Source organism: Petromyzon marinus, chromosome 14 (assembly GCF_048934315.1).
Source record: "Petromyzon marinus isolate PM22_M1 ecotype Great Lakes invasive population chromosome 14, UKy_Petmar_22M1.pri1.0, whole genome shotgun sequence".
NCBI lineage: Eukaryota > Metazoa > Chordata > Hyperoartia > Petromyzontiformes > Petromyzontidae > Petromyzon > Petromyzon marinus.
The window spans coordinates 12793713-12814870 of record NC_133680.1 but is presented as its reverse complement, the minus strand read 5'-3'; the positions used below and the strand labels follow the sequence as shown (position 1 = coordinate 12814870).

Below are 21158 nucleotides of genomic sequence, written 5' to 3'. Positions count from 1 at the left end.
ATTATCATTGCTAATATACATTAATTTAGTTACTTTCCCAACAAAAAAATATGAATTACAAAAAAATACGTCTGTTATGTATAATTTTCATATTTTGCAGAATAAAATTCTTATAATATAATAGAGAGCATGTGCGTGGTATATTGTTATAATGATTAGAAGAGTAATGGCTTATTTTGAATTAGCTGTTGTTGAGGAAACTTGAAGTGTTTGTTATTCGTAAATATTATTCAAAGCTCGTGAACAAAACAATAAACATGAACAATTAAATTGCAAAGTTATGGAAAACTGCTATGGGGCCGTCCGTAAATTACGTCACGCACCTGGGGGGGGGGGGATCAGACATTTGTCACGATGTGTGGCGAGGGGGGGGTTTGAGAAATGTGATGTCACATAAAAATGCGCAACTTTAAATAAATATAGACAACACGTTCTACTTAATTAAATAGACTTTTAATAAAAAATGTCTCTACTCTTTGGTTCTTTCGGTAAAGTCACGTAGGTATAAAATAAAATAAATCAAATCACGACGTTTCGATCGCAACACAAGCGACCGTCATCAGGTGGAACAGACACAGCATGAAAACTGCTGACATAGGAGAAAGAACTGCTGCAACAAGAGTTGATATCGGATTTTGGTGGGCTCAACCCAAGGGTAAGTGGGTGGAGCTAGAGAAGGAATTTGTACGTAAATGTAAATGTGAGAGATTAGCATGTCAATGTGAGAGATTAGCATGTCAATGTGAGAGAGAGATTAGCATGTCAATATGAGAGATTGGCATGTAAATGTGAGACGGTCCCAGCCACCGGAGGTGGAGGAGATCCTGTGCCTTGGCTGCCTCACAGATATTTAGCCTGGTGATGTACTCGGAGAGTCGGAAATAACAGCTGAGGCAGGCAGGTAGGATGGAAACATGACAGTCAGTTAAGACTTTACTTGGTTAATAACATCCTTCCAATGATTGCTCAGTTTGTATCCATCTTCCTGGGTGAAGTTACGTCTATGTTTATATATCTGGATGGCTTCATTAACAAACCTTTGATAGTAGCCTGAAGGTTTGCAGAGCACCTTGGTCTCGGAAAAAACAATATCATGAGAGCCCACAGCGTTGTAACAATGGTCAGCCACGGCGGAGGTATTGGTTCTGCCGTGTTTCAGATCTGCCTTGTGTTCGCAGACACGGTCCGAGACATGTCGTTTCGTTTCCCCAATGTAACAATCACAACAGGTGCAACTTAGTTTGTAGACTCCAGGATATTGCATGTCAGGAATGACATCCTTCACAGATGGGATTAGATAATGGATTTGTGTACTGTACTGAATCGGACCTGGATCTTGTTTGTTTAAGATTTTGGAAATCTTTTTGGTAACGCCTGCTATGTATGGCAACCAAAGAGTATGGATCCCTGCAGTCACGAAACCTTCAAATCTAAATGTTTTATCCTACATCAGAGTGCAGCGGCACATTAAATACGCACTACAATGACAACAGTTTAAAGCGATTTGAAGCATGTTTTTTTGGGGGGGGGCAGAGCTTTGTGACGTCATATTTGAGGGGGGCTCTGACTTTTTGTGACACCGTGTGACGAGGGGGGGGTCAAAAATCGTCTTAAAAATCGCGTGACGTCAATTATGGACAGCCCCTATGACGATAATCTTCCTATCATAACAGTTCATGTCACACAGTATCGTGAAAAATTATACCCTAATGATTAGTAAGTACATTGAGCAAACACATCTGAGATCCTGCATTCGGGACAAAGAGTAGTGGGTTAGGCATGAATTTGTCACGACCTTGTAAGTGTGAATGTGTTTTTTTCGAGTGTTCGGATTGATCGTCTCAGCTCAGCTATTAATAGTTGCGCGATGCCTCCAAACCCCATCTGAGAATAGTGATTAGCCTTAAAGAAAACGAATGTCTGGGAATATTAAAAAAAATATTCTCTTTTTTTCCCCTCTATATTTTCCCCCTTTTTGAACTTGGTCATTTTGTATTTCCCTGCTATGTGTATTGTACGCTGCTTTGAGATGCTGTGGCATTTCGGAAATCCCTCACAGTCGAGGGTGATTGTCTTTCCATCAATGTCTTATCTGTGGATGCAAAGACGACAGGATGACAGAATCTCGAGTCGCAGCTCGGGCGCGTGTTTTCGAGCGGGTTGGATGCCCCTGGGTTGTTGATTCGGTCTCCAACATACCGTTCCTGCCACTCCCGCTTTTGCTGCGCCTCTCATCATCGTAGAGTTTTCAAGTGCAGAGATCCTTGCAACAGCTTCTTCCACCACTTATTTATGTTGGCCTTGAGGACATCTTTGAAGTGCCTTCTCTACTCTCTTCTTGAGTCTTATACCTTGACTGAGCTGGGAGAATACACCTTAATTTGGCAATCTGGGCTCGGAGATGTGGACAACGTGGCTGGCCAAGGGAAATTTACGTGGACTGATCACCTAAATATTTATGGTTTTTGCTTGTGAGACGATGCTCATGTTGGTGCATCTGTCTTCCGAGTGGATTCTAATGATCTTCCACAGGCAACATTGATTACTAAACTAAACCAACACTTATTTTAGCAGGTAAGGCCCACTGAGCTATATAGCTTTTTTCAGAAGCGACCTGGCAACAAATGATAGCTCAACGAATATAATGCAGTGATGTGGCCTAGCTAGCATAGGCCACGTCACCGTAATATATTCATCTGCTGAAGCGTATGAAGCAATGTCATTATGGCGATCATTTTACGTGGAGTGACTTCATGCATGGTACCGTCTTCCTTGCAGATATTTGGCTGGTGCAGTGGGCGTGACGACATTACCCCTAGTAACTACTGCCATGCCCCTAGATTTGCGATGTATGTCCAGTATGTTGAACTTCTTTCGCACTGTGCGTAGCCAAACGTGCTTGTCGGAGGTGTGTGGTAAGGACAACAAACGAAACACAAAAAACAATTGAAAAGAAACTAGTTTTCAATATGGATTTTAAAGTGCAATTGCTTCCTAATATTGGAAGGAAGAACATTCCAGAGGGCCACAGAAGCGCAATCTAAAAATGTGGGCGATGCAGCGACCTTCTTTGTGCGATCTCAGTCGGACTCGACATTTACTTTAATATCTTTAGATTTTACCCTACGGCATTGCAACGACTACTACAGTCGCAGCCTGCTGTTTCATGACGAACATTTTACATTTATTTTCCCATCGTGCCAGCTGAATGACCACGCAAGTTTCTTAAATCCCCGACCAGTCCTCTGTCACCACACACACTATAAATAGGTACACCATAATACATTGATAAAATAAAATAACACAATAATATTCTCACGACGTTTCGGCCACAACACAAGCGGCCTTCATCAGGTGAAGGGGACGAGACTGTCTGGAGGACAGCGCTTGTCTCGTCCCCTTCACCTGATGAAGGCCGCTTGTGTTGTGGCCGAAACGTCGTGAGAATATTATTGTGTTATTTTATTTTATCAATGTATTATTTTATTCTCATTCTACGTGACTTTACCGAAAGAACCAAAGAAGATGAATCCTTGCAGTCACGAAAGCTTTAAATCGAAAAGGTACACCATAGTTGGTCAATCGACAGGTTGTGTGTCCAGCGTGGAAGAGTAGACTCAGAGGGGCTCTCTAGAGCTCCCTCTGGTGGAGACGTTTCCATCAGCAGTTGCATGAACGCTTAATTTCACGGCTGCAATATTACCTTTTACCAGAAAGCTATAACAATAAAAAAAACCCAGAGGGCAGCAACTGTAAGCAGCGAGACGCACCTGGGCTGAGGTTTTGCCAGGCTCGGTGAACGCCACGGGCCCCAAGAGATCACTGGGAGAGGAGACGTCGAGGATTCCTCCAGGGTTCTCTGCCGTGAGCGTGAAGGAGAGCGTGTATGGGACGTTCTGCGAGGGCGCCAGGTACTCCCACGTGATCATCGAGCCTAGCAATGACAAAGCGGTGGCGTGATAGCTCTCGCATGCGTTTCCGACGTTGTACTGCGTGTTTAAGTTGATTTGAGAGGTATCAAAACTTTGAACGTGGGGTAATCTTAATTGCATGACGTCACGAGATATTTAACTGAATTCGTTTTTTGTTTGTAGGGTTATCACGCCCGGAGTAATACTCCAGTTGGCCGCTTGATTGGCTCAGGAAGCACCACACGTTCCCAATGAGGGGTGCCCGCGAATGTGGCTGAATGTCAGCATTCAGCCGGATTCTTCGGGAACCGAATGGTAGCAACCACCGCTACGACGCCAAACCACAACGTGGCTCCAAGTCCCCGCACACCCCCAACTCCGTGAGCACAGAGGGAAGCCGGTACCTTGCGGCGAGTAGCGGGGGTTGAGCACCGTGGGCAGACAGAAGCGAACGGCGCCATCCGGCCCCACGTCCAACTCCGACACAAACTCGAGCGTCACCTCCGCCTCTTCGCCGGCGCCGAGATTGCCCAGCACGCAGTGAAAGACGTCGCCGCACTGCTGCGACAGCTGGGCCGCCATGTGCCCCTTGGCGATGGCGTCGTCGTACTCCTCGACGGCCTGATAATAAGGACACCACAACTGGAATTACCTGCAGGCCGTGCGTGCCGTGGACGTAGAGTTTGGGCTCGTTTAGTACGGAGCTGTGTACATCGTGTGCGCTCGTTTTCCGTGGGATACTGGGGCTCATAAATACATCATTGGAAGTCCGTCGATCATAATGCATAAGTCTGGTGGTATAACTCATAAGACAAATATCGCCCGTGTAGCCTATAACACACTGAAGGAGCAAGCTCTATTAGTGTGCACCTATGAAGGCGGGGATGGCCAGCACCATGCCTGGCCACCTTTGTTTCCCCAGTGGCGATGTTTACTCATCACACCAGGTACTCACTCATTTGAGGCTCATTCGAACTAGGGGATGTCCAGAACCGGTTCAGATATTCGCCACTGTTATTGGTCGTGAGTGGAAATCGAACTCGGGTGGCCAGGTTCGTAGGGCAGTGCTTTGGCCACTGCAGTGCTCTGCCCACTTCATACATGTGGAGTTCAACTGAGTCGCAGACGCACTTCTTGGAGGCAACACATTTATTAATACCAACATACGGGGTAACTGCCCCTTAACAAGATAACAACCTATGATGGTGGACCACCAGGCTGACTGCACTAATTGGTGTAGTTAACCGGGTGGTGACAACGTAACGAGATACAACGAGCTACAACGGACCGGACCACAGCTTGGGTCCAGGTCCATGTGTTGGTGACTCTGTAGAAAGTAGAACGTAGATTTTTCAGGATAATAACAGCAGCCAGTCCCTCTTGGGGACCGGCTTATATCCTCTATGGCGTGGCTGGCTCCGCCATTGGCCACGATCACCTTCCAGAATCCTTGAGCAGGATCTCGACCCTGACACGTGACCACCCCTAGCCCCCACTTGGGGCACCTGTGTAGACTTTACCGGTCACGTGGCCTCTGGGGTCAACCAGAGTGCCACGGCCCTTGAGAACCCCATTCCCATGGCCGGCACTCTCACACCCTATCCTGTAGGGGTCGGCACTGCACGCCAAGCATGGTGCCACTCAGCGCTATCGATCAGCGCTCACCGAGCCCCTCTCAGGCCGGTACTATACCCACATATACGTGGTGCCCGCGATGTCAATACATTGCACGCCATGCCTCTCTAGGGCCGGCCTTACACAGTGACATCCGCGATGTTACTACACATGCAAAGACAAAGATCCCCACCGCCTTAACAGGCTGTTGGGGCATGTACTGTTAGCAAGCAACTATGAAGGCCGGCACAGCACACGAGAGGGTGGGTGGCCAGCACCACTCCTCTTTGGCGACATTAACACACCGCACTAGGTACTCATTTGAGGCTGAGTAGACCTAGGGGAGGCCCAGGACCGATTCAGATAATCGTCCCTGGTTTTGGCCATGAGCAGGGATCAAACTCGGCTCGCCGGGTTCATAGCGCAGCATAGCGCTAACCGCACTTGGGCACACGCACACGCGCACAGACGCACACATGCGCACGCACACATGCACGCACAGACACGCACGCATAGACACGTACACACACAGACACGCACATATGCAACAACAACCGCCATTCGCCACTAAGTGGCGGTGACGTCACCACGACGCTTGTGCCAGGCCATGTGCACGTTGAGGCCACGTGAAGTGTCGAACGCCCGCTGGCAGGAGGTCACGGGGCAGACCCACCAGGTGCCACGGGTCGACTGACTGAGATGACTGGCTGATGCACCACCTGTTCCCCCTACTGTGCCAACCTGCTGTGCTTTAGCCACCCGGCGCTCCGCTCATTGTTGTGAGCGTCGCTCCTCCACCCTCCGTTGTTGTTGGAGGGCGACTGCCTTCAACTGCCCAGTAGCGTCCTTCACGTGCCTCCTCCACAGAGGCCGATCTTGACACCGCTGGTACCAGTCATCGGCAAGTCCACTCAACTCCACGACCTCCTGTACCACATCACTCCATCTCTTCTCTAGCCCGTGCCGCGCCCGTTTAGCCCCCTCAATCCGGCCGAACAAAAGCTGTTTCGGCATGCGGTGGCTGGGCATGCGGGCTACATGACCCAGCCAACGCAGCCTTGCCTGCCGGAGGAGCTCACCGATGGGACCTTGCCCAGATCTTTCAAGGATTTGTGAGCTCCTCACACAATCCAGCCTGGTTCAACCCAGGATGGATCGTAGGCAGGCTAGCCTAAATGTTTCTAACCAGCCAAGATGTTCCATTAAGGGGGTCCACGTTTCGCAAGCGTAGAGAAGGGAGGGAATGACCGTGGCCGAGAAGACCTGAAGCTTAGTGCGGAGCGACAGACCAGGTAGCTTCCACACAGCGTTACGCAACCGATTAAAATATATTCCCGCTAGATTGATTCGGAGTGAGACCTCTGCTGTTAAACTGGAGCCGGTCATAAGCACACTGCCCAGGTATGGGAAACTCTCCACTCTCTCCACAACTGCCCCATCACCGATTGGGAGTTGTGGGGGTGGAGTGTCCGATGGTACAAAATACCCAGGCAGGTGCTTAGTTTTGGTGGGGCTGATGGTAAGGCCCCATCTCTTAGTGGCATGCTCCAGTCTCAGCAGCAGCATCTCCAACTACTTCTCTGAATGAGCAGCTATTACCAAATCATCGGTTTACATAACGTGGTTGAGCCATCCCTTGACCGCACCCGGGCATCGATCAGCCTCCCATTATATCTGTACCAAATGGAGATTCCCCCGGTACAGCTATTGAAGGCTTCACGAACTACGTGGTCAAAATAATGTGGGAGCCAGAGGACATCCCTGTCGCACCCCAAGGTGTACAGGGAATGGCTCTGACTCCCGGCCACGTAGTTTTACCTGGGCCCGCTCACCATCATGAAGGTCCTTAATGATCGTGAGCAAGGAGTCAGGGGCTCCAAAAGCACGAAGAACAACCCAGAGCCCAGGCCTACTGATGGTATCATAGGCCTTGACCAGGTCAATAAAGCAGAGTTGTAGGTCTTGTTGGAATTCCTTACACCTCTTCTGTAGCAGACGGACAGAAAATATGGCATCTGTGCAGGACCGCCCTTTCCTGAAACCGCATTGGGGCTCCGCAAGCCTCTCCTCAGCGTGCCTGGCAAGGCGATGTTGAATAATCCTTGCCAGGACCTTTCCCGGCACACTGAGGAGTGAGATGCCCCTGTAGTTGTTACAGTCTGTGCGGTCCCCCTTCTTAAAGAGAGGGACCACCAGGGCATCCTTCCAATCCTGCGGAACCCGTCTAGTGGTCCAGACTGTTGTTATGATGTCATATAGTGCAGTCTGTGCTTGGGAGATCATCTCTGCCCGGTGCCTTTCCTGGTCTCAGGCTCCGGATCGCCTTCAGTACTTCCTCAACAGTACTTCCTCAACAGATGGCACTGCAGCCAGCCAGCCACAGGGGGTGACTTCTTCCAATATTTGAGGCACCGCAGCCTCTGCAGGGTCATCCCCACTTTGTGCCACGATGTTTTCCTGGCTGAAGGATTTCTCCTCCCCCAGGACCTCACAGAAATGCTCAGCAAATCTGCAAACCTGTTCCTGGGGGTCGAAGATTGGAACACCATTTTTCCCCTTATGATGGTAATAGGTGTGGCGCTGCAGGTTACTTTTTTGATGGAGTTAAATAGAGATTTGTGATCACGGGCCACGCAGCAACCCGCGACCACCACCCATCCTTGCAGCGCCTCATGGCTCTCTGAACCTCCGACCGAAGGCTGCGGTAAGCCTCCTCATTCTCTGACGTGGGATTCTGTCGACAATTAGAGTGGGCCTGTCGCTTTTTCTCAGCCAGCTTGAACACCTCCTCTATCAGCCAGGGACTCTGGGGAGGTCTGGACCGTGTACCCAAAGCAGCCATTGCAGCTGCATGAGTCACAGTCCTAAACCTCACCCATTTACCCTCGACATCAGGAGGAGTGGGGGACGATGCCAACCCCAGCCGCAAGCGATGATGAAATTCTCGCTTGCAACTTTCATCAGATAAGTGAGACCAGGCCACTTTAGGTTGGAATGGGGTCCTGGGTGTACACCCACCACCGGAGTGGAAGAATGGCAGGCGCATCTTACAGATGACTAGTCGATGGTCAGAGGGCAGATCAGCTCCACGGTAGGTCCTGGTGTCAAGGACATGGGCTTGCATCCGCTGGTCCGTCACTATGTAGTCCAGCAGATGTTCTTGCTTAGACCCGGCATGCATCCAAGATGTTGTGTGGATGCGCCAATGCCGGAACAGCGTGTTGGTAATGACAAGCCCATGGACTTCACAAAAATATAGCAGCCTCCTACCGTTGTTATTGAGCTGATCTGGCCCATGCCCTCCAATCACTCCAGAGCAGGTGCCAGCATCATGATCAACTCGGGCATTGAAGTCACCCAACAAGATGACTCTATCCCGAGGGGCCACTTTAGCCAGCACCTGTGACAGGAGGTAATAGAAGGCATCTGACTCATTGGCTTTGCTTGCATCCCTCCACGGATGTTCGTCTTCGGTGGGGGCATAAGTAACCACGACCACCACTCCTCGCCTCCGGTTGATGGGAAGGCGAGCCCAAAGTAGCCTGGGGCTTACAGCTTCCCATACCTCACCGCCATGCTCCCACGCCCCCTTCATTCTTTTGTTCACATGCACACACACACACACAGACAAGCACACAGACGCGTACGCACACACACACACAGACAAACACACAGACAAGCACACAGACACGTACGCACACGCACAGACACGCACACACACACACACGCAAACACACACAGACATGCACACACATGCGCACCTCCGATTTTTCCTTTACTGCCGCAACGATCTCTCGGTCCCCGACGCGCGCGCAGAACGCGTGCACCGCCGAGTTGTCGTTGAGCGGGAAAAAATAGGAGGGCTCGACGGGGAAGGCCTCCTTGTTGTGGTAGATCATGGAGGCCACCACGTCGGCCACGAAGCCCTGCACCAACGCCTTCACGGCAACGCTTCGCAGCGGCACCACTGGAAGCGACCACAGGAGCGGGAATCATTGATCAGCGGCGGAACTATCGTTTATCGGCGGCAAAATATCCAACGTGACTGCCAACACCATAACGAATTCGCATCACCACCGTTATAAGTAACACGTCACCGTGAATAGCAGCAGCAGCAGCAGCAGCATCCTCCTCACTATTGTGACCATAACTTTCGACATTTAGAGACGAGAGAGTACTGCTTGTTGTTCTAGGCATCAGCTACTACTAGAGTAGTGGTTCTTAACCTGGGGTGCACGCACCCCCTGAGGGTGCGAGACATGGCCATCTTCTTTTTAGAAGGTAAATCATCGAAACACAACGCACGGGCACGTAAGTACAACTACGTTGTTTCATTAAATCCTATGTATATATTAACATTATGACATTGTTTATGATTGAGAAACCAAAGGGATGCAAGGCTGCAGTAACGGTTTAAGAACCACTGCACTCGACCTAGCCGGGTAAGATGGCGTCGTCATCATTTTCCACTGCAACAACCGGGCCGGGGCCGTGCCAAGCCAGCCCGGCAGAGCGCCAGGTAAGACTCCACGGTTGTTTTTCCATGGCGGGTGTCGGAACCATGGTTTCTGCGTGTCACTGACTCATTATTATCATCGTCACAGGCACTGAACGAGTAGAGGCGCACGTAGACGGCGCGACGATGCCACACACAACGAAGGGCGCCGTTTGCCCCGCTCTCGGCCCTGATTGATGCCGAGCCAGATTCCTTCGCCGCGCGAGGTCAGCACATCACGGTGTCTGGGTCAGCTCGCAAGTCGCCGAAGCGTTTGAGAACTGCGGTGGTGAGGTAGGTGACGAGCCACTCGTCACCGCTCACCTCTCTCCTCGTGCTCGTGATGATAGACGAGGCCCCGATGCATCGTTCCGGCCGAGATCTCCGTTCAGTACGACACCGCTGCCTGCTCAATACGGAAGTGAGTCAGCTCCGATTGTCCACACACCTTTAGAATGTGACGGGCACAACGAATCGCACGCTCACTCCTCTGCAGCCATTTCACAATGGGGGGTTTTAAAAAATGGAAATGTACTCAATGTGCACGTATAAATGTATTTAAAAGCAAAATCAAATGGTATAACCTCAGTGCCAGATTATCCTAGTAGCTAAAGTACCTACATATGCTACGGCCCCGCACTTTCAAGGGCTCCCGTGCTAAATGCTTTCAAGCTGTCAATTCCGGTTCAGTGATTCTGCACTTGCTCTATTACTATAGTACTATACCGCCTTCAACTTTTATGAACGACTGGGTGTTTAAGGTTAGCGATTTGTTGTAATATCTGGATGTGAAAAAATACAATTTACTATGCAAGTTAAACATTTGTGTTTTAAAATTTACGTGTGTTTTTTTTATATAGGGTCCCTTCATAACATATATGCAAAAAGGCCCCGCACTAGCTTAATCCGGCGCTGTATAACCTACATGTGCCTTTGAGAAAATCACCCACAATGTGCCCGCTTCCATCAGACCTCGCAAGTTGAAGCAGGGTTGAACGGGTGACCCACATGCGTACAACAGCTATCGTAGACATCTGGGCAGTAGAGGGCAGTGCAGCAAACTCCACTTTTTGGTATTCTTTCCGCCTTCATCAAACCGCACCGACCAGCGTGGTAAAATATGGTCAAGGAACATTGTCTGTACAGTTTGTGGAGAGTCTTTCATTCAGCAGCAGGTTGATCAACAGGCTTGTGAGGGTGGGTGGGGCTACTGCTTCTAAATGGCAAAAATAATGGGAACTCATACTCTTTGGTTCTTTCGGTAAAGAGAGCTGTTACAACTAGAGGTTAACATATATAACCTCTTGTTGTAACAGCTCTCTCTTTGTGTTCTTCCTGGTTCAGTTCCACTGCTGGATACTTTTTTACGCCTGAGGACGACCGCTTGTGTTGCGATCGAAACGTCGTGATATATTATTTTTTTGTTTTATTTTTCTACCTACGTGACTTTACCGAAAGAACCAAAGAGTATGGATTCCTGCAGTCACGAAAGCTTCAAATAAGAGGAACTCCCAAATGCCTCAACCCAAAGTTCCCTCTAAAAAAAGGAACACAGCACAAGCAAATCCAGCAGCCACGGTGCACACGGGGACAGAGTCCAGTCACAGCTTTTTTGGGGGGGGAATGCTGTATTTATTCTCAACCTCAACTCCGACGTTCTCACCGTCCAAATGGAACCAAACGACAGAAACCAGTCATCCAAAGTTTCAATAGCTTTTTCTCGAGCCCCTAGGCCTGCCAACGTAAACCGATTCCAGGACGATGGTTCAGGCATATAGATCACCAGTAACATGGGGTTCACAAGGGCTTCCAGGCGTCACAATACAAAATGGAAAAACGTATAGGCAAAAGCACCGTTAACTTCAGTCGAAATTATTTTGTTAGGCTATCACAAGATCAGCATAATACGAACAGACTTTCGCGACCAATATAATGATTCATAATATATTTTTGCATAAGATCACAACGTAACCTGAACGAACGTGGCAATTTTATTATTGCTTCAGCACACCAATATGTTGGGAGCGAGATGCACACACATTGAACAATTGCGTTCGATGTTTCGCTCATAGTTGCAACCAGCATCATCAGGTAGGTGCCAGAATTGTGAACATGTCCTCCAGTCTTGGGCCATAGATGATATGATGTCAACAATGTGCACCCACAAAGGAGCAGAACGTGCCAGGAAGTAATACCTCGGGGTTAATATATTTGCCTAAATTATGTTAACAGATCATAGTTGTGTAAAATTACAATAAACTATTTCATATATGTTAAATGTCCCTTCATATAAGCACAATTTCCAACTTACGCAACACATCCAACACAAAGATAAATTACCCAACTCCAGGGCCAGATGATGTGTACTGGCGGCAAATGTTACATTGGCCAGACAGGTCGCAAAATTAGTACACTATTCAAAGTACATCAAATAAACATCAAATACTCTTTGGTTCTATCGGTAAAAGTCAAGTAGGTATAAAATAAATTAAATCACGACGTTTCGGGTGCAACACAAGCGTCCGTCATCAGGTGGGACAACCACAGCAATTGTTTCTTGCTGTGGTTGTCCCACCTGATGACGGACGCTTGTGTTGCGCCCAAAACGTGGTGATTTCATGTTTTTTTTATTTTATACCTACGTGACTTTACCGAAATAACCAAATAATATGGATCCCTGCAGTCACGAAAACTTCAAATCTAAACATCAAATACTGTACTCACAGACTCATTTATCTGTGTGTGCAAAACATGGATGTCAGGAAGGGCGCACAATTTAATGATTTAAGATTAAAGTCTTGCGTACAACGAATTATTGTTGCTAAAGAGTAAGTAGGAAATCAATTGAAATTGAGAGAAATTGAAATAAACTTCAACAAAGCAGATGGCTACAGAATGAACACTGCCTGGATATAAATTATGAATAAACAGTTCATAAATTGTATTGACTACATTAAATAACACTTCGCAAAATTCAAGACATAATACATCTCTCCAATCAACCATTATGACTAAAATCATTGTCGTACTAACATACATCATGCTAATTTAATTTATCTTATTATTCGATGAATGCTTGGGGGTGGGTCGGTTGCTGGACTGTTGTAATAGCATCCCACGAGTGAAAACTGAGGAACCAACTCTAAGCGAATACAATTGATCTTATTACATAACACTTAACTACATTTATGATAGTAAACAGCTCGAGACATTTCCACTCAAATCGATTATGTATTATAGCCTAACACCAACGATATCTACTATCGACCTGTCACTAATTCCTGATCGCACCAATCCCCAAAATATCAATTAACTAACCCTATCAACCAATTAACGCTGAACTAGAATCACAACAGCATTAACCGCCAGCTTTATAACGCCATACACCGTGTTATAAGAGGAAAGCCGATTTTCACTAACCACGACTCTAACCCGCCAATCACGACTATTTATCAACCAGCAATTACTGTTAATGTGAAACAGTCTGTCCCGTTGATGTAACGGCACCCATTTAAGGACCCGGACTAGGAAATGCTTCCACACAAGAGCTGAGCTTTGGTTAAACGCCTGATGATGACAAGCGCAGTCTCCGGCAAAACAAAAAAACATAACATGCTGTCGTCAAAATTCTACTTGCTTCTTCGACTTTCCGGAGGTTCGCCGATAAACCAAAATCGATTGGCGTGTTTGCCCACACGGCAATTAGATTCGATTACCTCCGTCGTATGGTGGAGGGTTACAGTTAAAGATTTGACATTTCATATGCCTGCACTGTGATGTACTCCAGAGTACTCCATGAAACTAGCATAGTCCGTGAAAGCCTACGTACGAAATAAAGAGCGTTGCATTTTTGCGACGTAATGTTACGGCATCTTACATTGATGTATTTCAGAACAGCTTTGTTTTACAAACTTTTATTTTAATAGTCATGTAATTGTAATTACGTTCATACATAAAAGCGAGGGATAGATATAGTCGCATTGGATTATAATTCAATGTTATCAGCCACTGAAAGATTGCGTATACACCACATTTAAGCACTGTACATACACTCTCGTATACAGGCAAAGATCCCCCATATATCCTTGACGGTTACACTCCATACCAAGTACTCATTTAAGGCTGAGTTGAGCTAAGTGAAGCCCTGGACCAGGTTCAGATATTCATCACTGGTCGTGGTCGTGAGCAGGAATCGAACTCAGGTCACTGGGTTCGTAGCACAGGGCGCGAACCACTACACCATTTCCCACACTCCCACCATCATCACCATAGCCACCTCCATGACCACCTCCACCCCCACCTCCAGCACCACCATCACAACCACCACCATCACAACCACCACCATCACCACCTCCACCACCACCATCACCACAACCATCACGACCGCTAAGCGTTGGGGTGGGCTGCTAGAGCCACCATGGGGTCGTCATCCCATGGGTCCAGAGTGGCCAGTTTGGCCTCCAGGCCAGGCCTCAGGCACCAACCCCACGCGGAGAAGAAGGGGGCCAGGTTGTGGCCCACACAGCGTGAGAACCGCTCGGCCCACTCGCTCATCTTGGCCTCCATCGTGGAGGGCGTCGAGGCCGCCCGCTGGTAGTCTCCAAACAGCCGCACGAAAGGGTCCCAGCCAAAGGCCTCCTGAAGCTGCAAGTAGGTCTCCAGGCAGGTGAACACGGTCCACGCGGCGAGCGGGCAGCCTGCGTCCACGTGATCGCGGAGGCGCCGCTCCCGCTCGGCAGGGCGCAGGTCAGGGTGGGCGCGCGCCCGCGCCACCCCAAGCACCTCCTCGTGGACGTAGACGGCGAAGAGGTTGTTGGTGGCCTCCGTGGTGTGGGGTGGGAAGTTCCAAGCGGGCCGCTGGCGGTTGTGGCCGAGCTCGTGGAGGGGTCCCCACATGCCCTCCGCACGCATCTCCTCCTCGTTCAGAAGCTTGGGGATGGATGCGCGGTGCACCATGATGGGGTATCCCGCATGCATCCAGCCGTGGCTGATCTGCTCGTCCACCACGATTCGCTCCGGCCGCGCAGACGGGTGCGGTTCGGCGGCCAGGTAGGCGATGGCTCCCGTCATGCGGTCCCACAGCCGCATCAGCCTCTCGGGGTCGGCCAGCCCACGCGCGGCCTCCGACGGCACCGTAAGGATGAGGCTATCGCAGGCCAGCTCGGACCAGGGAGCGGGGTAGTGCCGTTCGAACTCCTGCCAGTGCTGCAGGCTGGTCTCGCCCAACTTGAAGTAGGGGGCTCTCGCCGCTCCCCTAACCCTCACGCGGATCTTCCCCAGGCTCACCCCCTCCGGCACCAGCAAATACAAGAGCCCCCCCCAACTCGACGCCACCTCCATAGCTCCCCGGTCCATCTCTCCGCGCACCACTGGCATGCTGCGGGTAACTTCTGGGTGGCGTTTCATAGTTTTGGAATCGTACAGCTGATCAGTGTGGCATCCCAACTGGATCTGGATGCCTCTGCCAAGTGCGAGCGATGGGAGGTCGAGCAGCACGCGCTGAGCAGGTGGAGCGTAGAGGCCGGTGCTGACCCATGTCAGCCCCTCCTTGCTAGAGACATCAATGGTGACTTCTTGCCAACCTCTATACGTCGGCTCCAAAGGTCTTCCTGGAAAGATGTCTCCGAGACTGAAGAACTCCTCTCCTCCTCCTCTTCCATGTCCTCCACATCGTCCACCTCTGCCACCTCCACCATTGCACAAGGCCGCCAACAATGTCACCAGCAGACCGTCCACCACGTTGTGGGCCTGCACGGGCCTCTCTGGACCAACCGCAGCCAGGTCGGGCCACAGTGGCCCTCGGAGGAGGTCCCACACAATGGCCCGCAGCGGACGAAACGCCGGGTCGCGACTTCCGAGCAAGGGGACCAGGTCTCTTCGCAGGAGGGAGACCAGGTTCGTGAGACGTGGCCCGGACAGCTGGGACTTCTTCATGAGGTGACATGCAAAATCACGCAGGCCCAGGCGCAAGGAGATGGGGGCAGTGGAGCGAGGGCAGTCGAGAGCGGGGACCGTCTGGAGAGGCCGCCCGGAGAGGAGGAGGCGGCCTTCACCACAGGCTACGGCCGTGATGGTGAGGCCCATGCTGTTGATGATGCGGTTCCCAGGGTAGAGGTCCACAGCAGACATCCCCGGACGGCTGGAGCTCCACCACCACGCCTGGCCCGCTACGAGAAGCCCTCCACCACCTTGCGCCACGAACTCACGGATCGCCTCCACCTCCTCGCCATCCCTCCCCCAATCCCCCAAGCCCCCCCCCTTTTCCTCCTCCAAGCCAGCGAAAGGTCCGTAAGCCGGGCAGCAGAACACAGAGAGGTTGGGTGGCCGGGCACCCCTGGGGAACGAGTCGAATTCGACAACGCGGGGCACTCCCAGGTTTGTAAGTGTCTCCTTGAGTCCAGCCAGGTGAGACCCGGCTCGTATCCCCACGGTCCCCACCATGGCCAGCCCCGTGGAGGGGGGAGGGGCGTCCCCCCCTGCCAGCCACGCGAGTGCGGAGGCGAGGGCGGGGCGGGCGCTGGGTCGGGTGGCCGCGATGGTCTCGTGGCCGAACACCACAACGCGGCCCGCCCCGTGACGCGAGGCTCCAACCACAGCGCGGCCCTCGCCGTCCACCAGCAGGGGGAAGGCCATGGAGCCGTGGGCCACCACCTGCGAGGGGCACTCAGTGCCCAGGGCTATTTCTGCACAGTCAATAGCGGCTGCTATCTGCTCGTAATCAGCGCCATAGCAGGGCTTGTAGCTGTACAAGATCGCCGCCTCCGGCACCTCGTCGCTCACCATCACCGGCCCCTTCTCCGCCGTGTCTCGGCTCACCAGGATCCCGGCCGCTCCCATGACCCTGTTACCAGGGAATCCATCCAGGGGGTCCGCGGGGTTTCCGTTCACGGTCGTCCAGTACCAGGCCTGGCCCCCCACCAGCAGCCCCCCACCACGCCTCACAAATCTCTCCAGGGCCCCCCAGTCCCGTGCGGCGTAGGCGTCCGTGCAGAGGACGGAGATGCCCCCATGCGTCTCCTTCCGTTTCTCGTCCACCTCCACCTCATTATTCTCCTCCTCCTCCTCGCTCAGGTCCGATGGCTCATCGATGACGCCGAGCCCCTGCCTAAGCAGCAGCTGGCTCAGTGCTGATCCACGCAGGCTCTGGCTCAGGGCGATTGAGCCAGCATGCGAGGAGGCGGGGGAAGAGGAGAGCCAGGCGATGGAGTTGAGAAGGAAGTGGTGGAATTTGGGCGAGGAGAGGTAGGTCTCGTGGGAGAGGACAACCATGCGTCCTGAACCCAGGGTGGAGGCGGCGATGAGCACCTGGTCGGAGGAGTTGACGGCCACGGGGAAGGCGTGTGGCAGGGTGAGGAGGAGGCGGGACGGCTGAGCTTCGGCATCAAAGTCCAACTCCGATATCCCAGCAGTGAGCTCGCGGTACGCGTCCCAGATGTCCATCTTGCTGGGTGGGTGGGTGAGTGGTTGGTAGAGAGGGTGAGTGGGTGGGTGAGTGGATTTGTGAGTGTGGATGAGTAGGTGAATGGATGGGTAGGTGAGCAGACGGGTGATTGGGTGAAGCGAGTGACTGCGAGAGGAGTGAGTGGTTGCTGGAGCGGGTTTGTGGCTGGGTGAGTGGATTTGTGAGGATGAGTAGATTTGTGAGGATGAGTAGGTGATTGGGTGAGAATGAGTGGGTGGGTAAGGTAAGTGAGTGGTAGAGCGGGTTAGTGGGTGGCCGGGTAGGTTAGTGAGTGGGTGAGAATGAGCGAGCAAGTGAGATAGTGGGTGGGTGAGTGGATGGGTGAGAATGAGTGAGTGGATAGGCGAGTAGGTAGGTGAGTGAGTCGCTAAGTGAGTGGCTAGGTAGGTGGGTGGGTAACCTCCGCAGGAGACAGTGAGGCAAGGCTACATTCAGAGGCAAACACTGAGCTGGTGAGCGCGGCGTGAGCAGGGCGAGAGTGGGAGAGGATTGTGTGCATCAGGATGTGCGTGTTTATGTAGGATGCGTGTGAGAGAGTGTGTGTACGCGTGTGTGTGGACTTGCCGATGACTGGTACCAGCGGTGTGAAGATTGGCGTCTGTGGAGGAAGCTCGTGAAGGACGCTATTGGGCAGTTGGAGGCAGCCGCCCTCCAACAACAACGGAGGGTGGAGAAGCGACGCTCACAACAACGAGCGGAGCGCCGGGTGGCTAAAGCACAGCAGGTTGGCACAGTAGGGGGCACAGGTGGTGCACCAGCCAGTCATCTCAGTCAGTCGACCCGTGGTACCTGCTGTGTCTGCCCCGTGACCTCCTGCCAGCGGGCGTTCGACACTTCACGTGGCCTCAACGTGCACATGGCCTGGCACAAGCGTCGTGGTGACGTCACCGCCACTTAATGGCGAATGGCGGTTGTTGTTGTTGTGTGTGTGGTGGGGAGCGGTGGTGTAGCGGTTAGCGCGCTGCGCTACAAACCCGGCGACCCGAGTTCGATTTCCGCTCACGGCCAACACCAACAGTGACGATTATCTGAACCGGTCCTGGGCCTCTCCTAGGTCGACTCGGCCTCAAATTAGTCAACATCGCCACTGGGAGACAAAGGCGGCCGGGCGTGGTTGCTGGCCACCCACCCCCTCTTGTGCCGTTCCGGCCTTCGTCGACTCGGCCTCAAATTAGTCAACATCGCCACTGGGAGACAAAGACGGCCGGGCGTGGTTGCTGGCCACCCACCCCCTCTTGTGCCGTTCCGGCCTTCATAGGTGCTGTGCTCGCTAACAGCACTTGCCCCAACAGTCTGTTAAGGCTATACGGGTGATCTTTGTCTTGTGTGTGCCTGTGTGAGTGTTTATTTTAGTGTGTGTGAGCGTTGTTGCACACGCGGGAGTGTTCTTGCACAAGTGGCAGTGTTTCAGTGAATTTGTTAATTTTAGTTCCTACTTCAGACACCTCGCTTGACCCTGCAGCAAGCTCTGTCCTCCCCCGTGTTGCGAAACAGGGAGTAATTAATTAATTAAATCATAAACGAATACATTCATCATTCCTCTTGGTCACCCCAGCCTTGAGTCTCAAGACTCATCTTCAACAAAAATCCTGCAGCGATGTCCCGTCGCTGCCGTGCGTGGTCACAATAGCTACCTGGGGTACTTTACCTTTGTTTCTGTGTACGTGGAGGATTGTGGTGTCACGTGAGCAGCCCCCACCACCCATTCCCCCCCTCCACCCCCCCTCCACCAGGTGTGGTTCGGGGTGCCACGTGACTGAAGCTCATTAATATTCATTAGTTACCTGCTGAGGAATGTACCTCGAGTCACCCACTCAGCTCTCGAAGCCCTTCGAAAACATCGTCGCGAGAATTCACAGAGACCCGTAAGTAAGACTCATCACACGGAGGCACACCGACCCACACATTCTCCGTGTGGTGAGTCTATTGGTCGCTCTGAGGCCAAGGGTCTCTATGTGGTGAGTCTATTGGTCCCTGTGTAATGAACATATGGCTCTGGCGTACATATGGGAGCTCTATCATGAGTTTATACGGGTCTCTGTGTAATGAGAATATGGCTCTGGTGATCATATGGATCTATGTGATGAGTCTATAGGTATCTGTGTAATGAGCATATGGCTTTCGTGAGCATATGGATCTGTGTGATGAGTCTACGGGTCTCTGTGTGGTGAGTCTATGGGTCTCTGAATTCCTCACAATCCAGCCCGGTTAAACCCAGGGTGGATTGTCGGCAGACCAGCCTGAACGTTTCGAACTGATGTACATGTTCCATTAGAGGGGTCCACATTTCGCAAGCACAGAGAAGAGAAGGCATGAATGTGGCCGAGAAGACCTGAAGCTTCGTATGGAGCACACGGCCAGATAGCCGATGAAAAGATGCCGCTTGACTGATTCGGAGTGAGACCTCTGTTGCCAAACCGGAGCTGGTCATAAGCACACCAGGGACGTGCAGTCAGGGGAGGCAGAGCCTCACCTGTCATACTCCAATGAAAATAGCTGTTACGAAAAGTAAAACAAAAGTATAATCAAATAAAATAAATATTACAATTTTCCCCTGATCTGTGTTATAAATGTAATTTCTGTACGATTCCAATAATTTTTATAGTCAACGACAAGCTCAGACTCCCCTCTGATTGCGCAACCCCGCAGTAACTGGGTGGAGCGCGGGCAATAATCGCGTGCCTGTTGCTATCTCAGTATGTCACCAATGTAATGTTTGTAGACCCCATCATTTCATGTCCTCGCCTTCCATACTCCAGGTAACTTATTTCACGTATGTGTATAAATATATTTAGGCTCGCTGGTCTCGTCATGAAACTGCAATGAAAAAGCACCAGGGGAGGCAGCTATCACATCTGCCTCACTGAGGGGGACGTGTCAGACACGCCCCCCTCAGTGAGGCCACGCCCCCTCCGTGAGGCCACGTCCCCCGCAGTGTGTGAATCTGGCTCCGACACGAGCCAGTGCCTCCCCAGCCATTGACCTCACCGCACGTCACTGAAGCACACTGCCCAGGTATGGAAACTTCTCCACAACTGCCCCATCACTTGTGGTAGGTTGAGGGGTGGAGTATGGGATGATACAAAATACCCAGGCAGATACATAGCTTTGGTGGGGCTAAATGGTAAGGCTCCAACTCTGAGTAGCATGCTCCTAGTTCAGCAGCAGTATCTCCAACTCCTTCTTTGAGTGAGCAGCAACCACCAGCTCATCAGCATACATAACATGGTTGACCAACAGAGCCATCCCTCGACCGCAGCTGCAGCAGTGGTGTAGCTAACCGCGAGCTAACCACTACACCACCGCTCCCCACACTCATATACATACTCTCGTATACATATGTAATGTAGCTCTCAGAGACACCGTCTTGTCCTTCTGTATATTTATTATGAATAAAGTCCACTGACAACTCAACGAGTAACCACGGGTGACTATATACACTTGGCAAGTTATACGACTCTATTCTGAGACAACATAGCCTCTAGTCTCAAGACAATTCGAAGACGATGGAGACGACCCGTTCCAAGGCGGCGGCGACGACGGCGATCCCCCACACCAACAGCCCCCAGGTCCGGTTCGCGCCGGCTCTTATACCTCGCCCGGTCCGGCCATGCCCCTTATGCCTCGCCCGGTCCGGCCACGCCCCGATTCTCGAATTCTCTTCGCCGCACCTGGC

The 21158-nt window shown here is 51.4% G+C and overlaps 2 protein-coding genes across 8 annotated transcripts in view; both read right to left on the bottom strand.

Annotated features, from left to right (window-relative positions):
- The window catches only part of LOC116942311 (von Willebrand factor A domain-containing protein 5A-like), a 60048-nt gene that overhangs the window by 28066 nt on the left and 10824 nt on the right, over positions 1 to 21158 (bottom strand). For 5 of the 7 annotated variants that reach the window (XM_076067097.1, XM_076067100.1, XM_076067096.1 and 2 more), the window contains exons 2-5: positions 10345 to 10468; positions 9287 to 9492; positions 4316 to 4532; positions 3771 to 3934 (exon numbers count right to left, since the gene is read on the bottom strand). In XM_076067097.1, coding sequence (XP_075923212.1) covers positions 3771 to 3934; positions 4316 to 4532; positions 9287 to 9492; positions 10345 to 10387 — 630 coding nt within the window. In that variant the 5' untranslated portion in view covers positions 10388 to 10468. The remainder of the gene's footprint in view (positions 1 to 3770; positions 3935 to 4315; positions 4533 to 9286; positions 9493 to 10344; positions 10469 to 21158) is intronic. The other 2 variants (XM_076067099.1, XM_076067098.1) reach the window with 1 other exon arrangement.
- Positions 10502 to 19166, bottom strand: LOC116942256 (TRPM8 channel-associated factor 2-like). The gene has a single exon (XM_076067095.1). It carries the CDS (start codon positions 17458 to 17460, stop codon positions 14407 to 14409), a length of 3054 nt encoding a protein of 1017 aa, XP_075923210.1. The 5' UTR covers positions 17461 to 19166; the 3' UTR covers positions 10502 to 14406.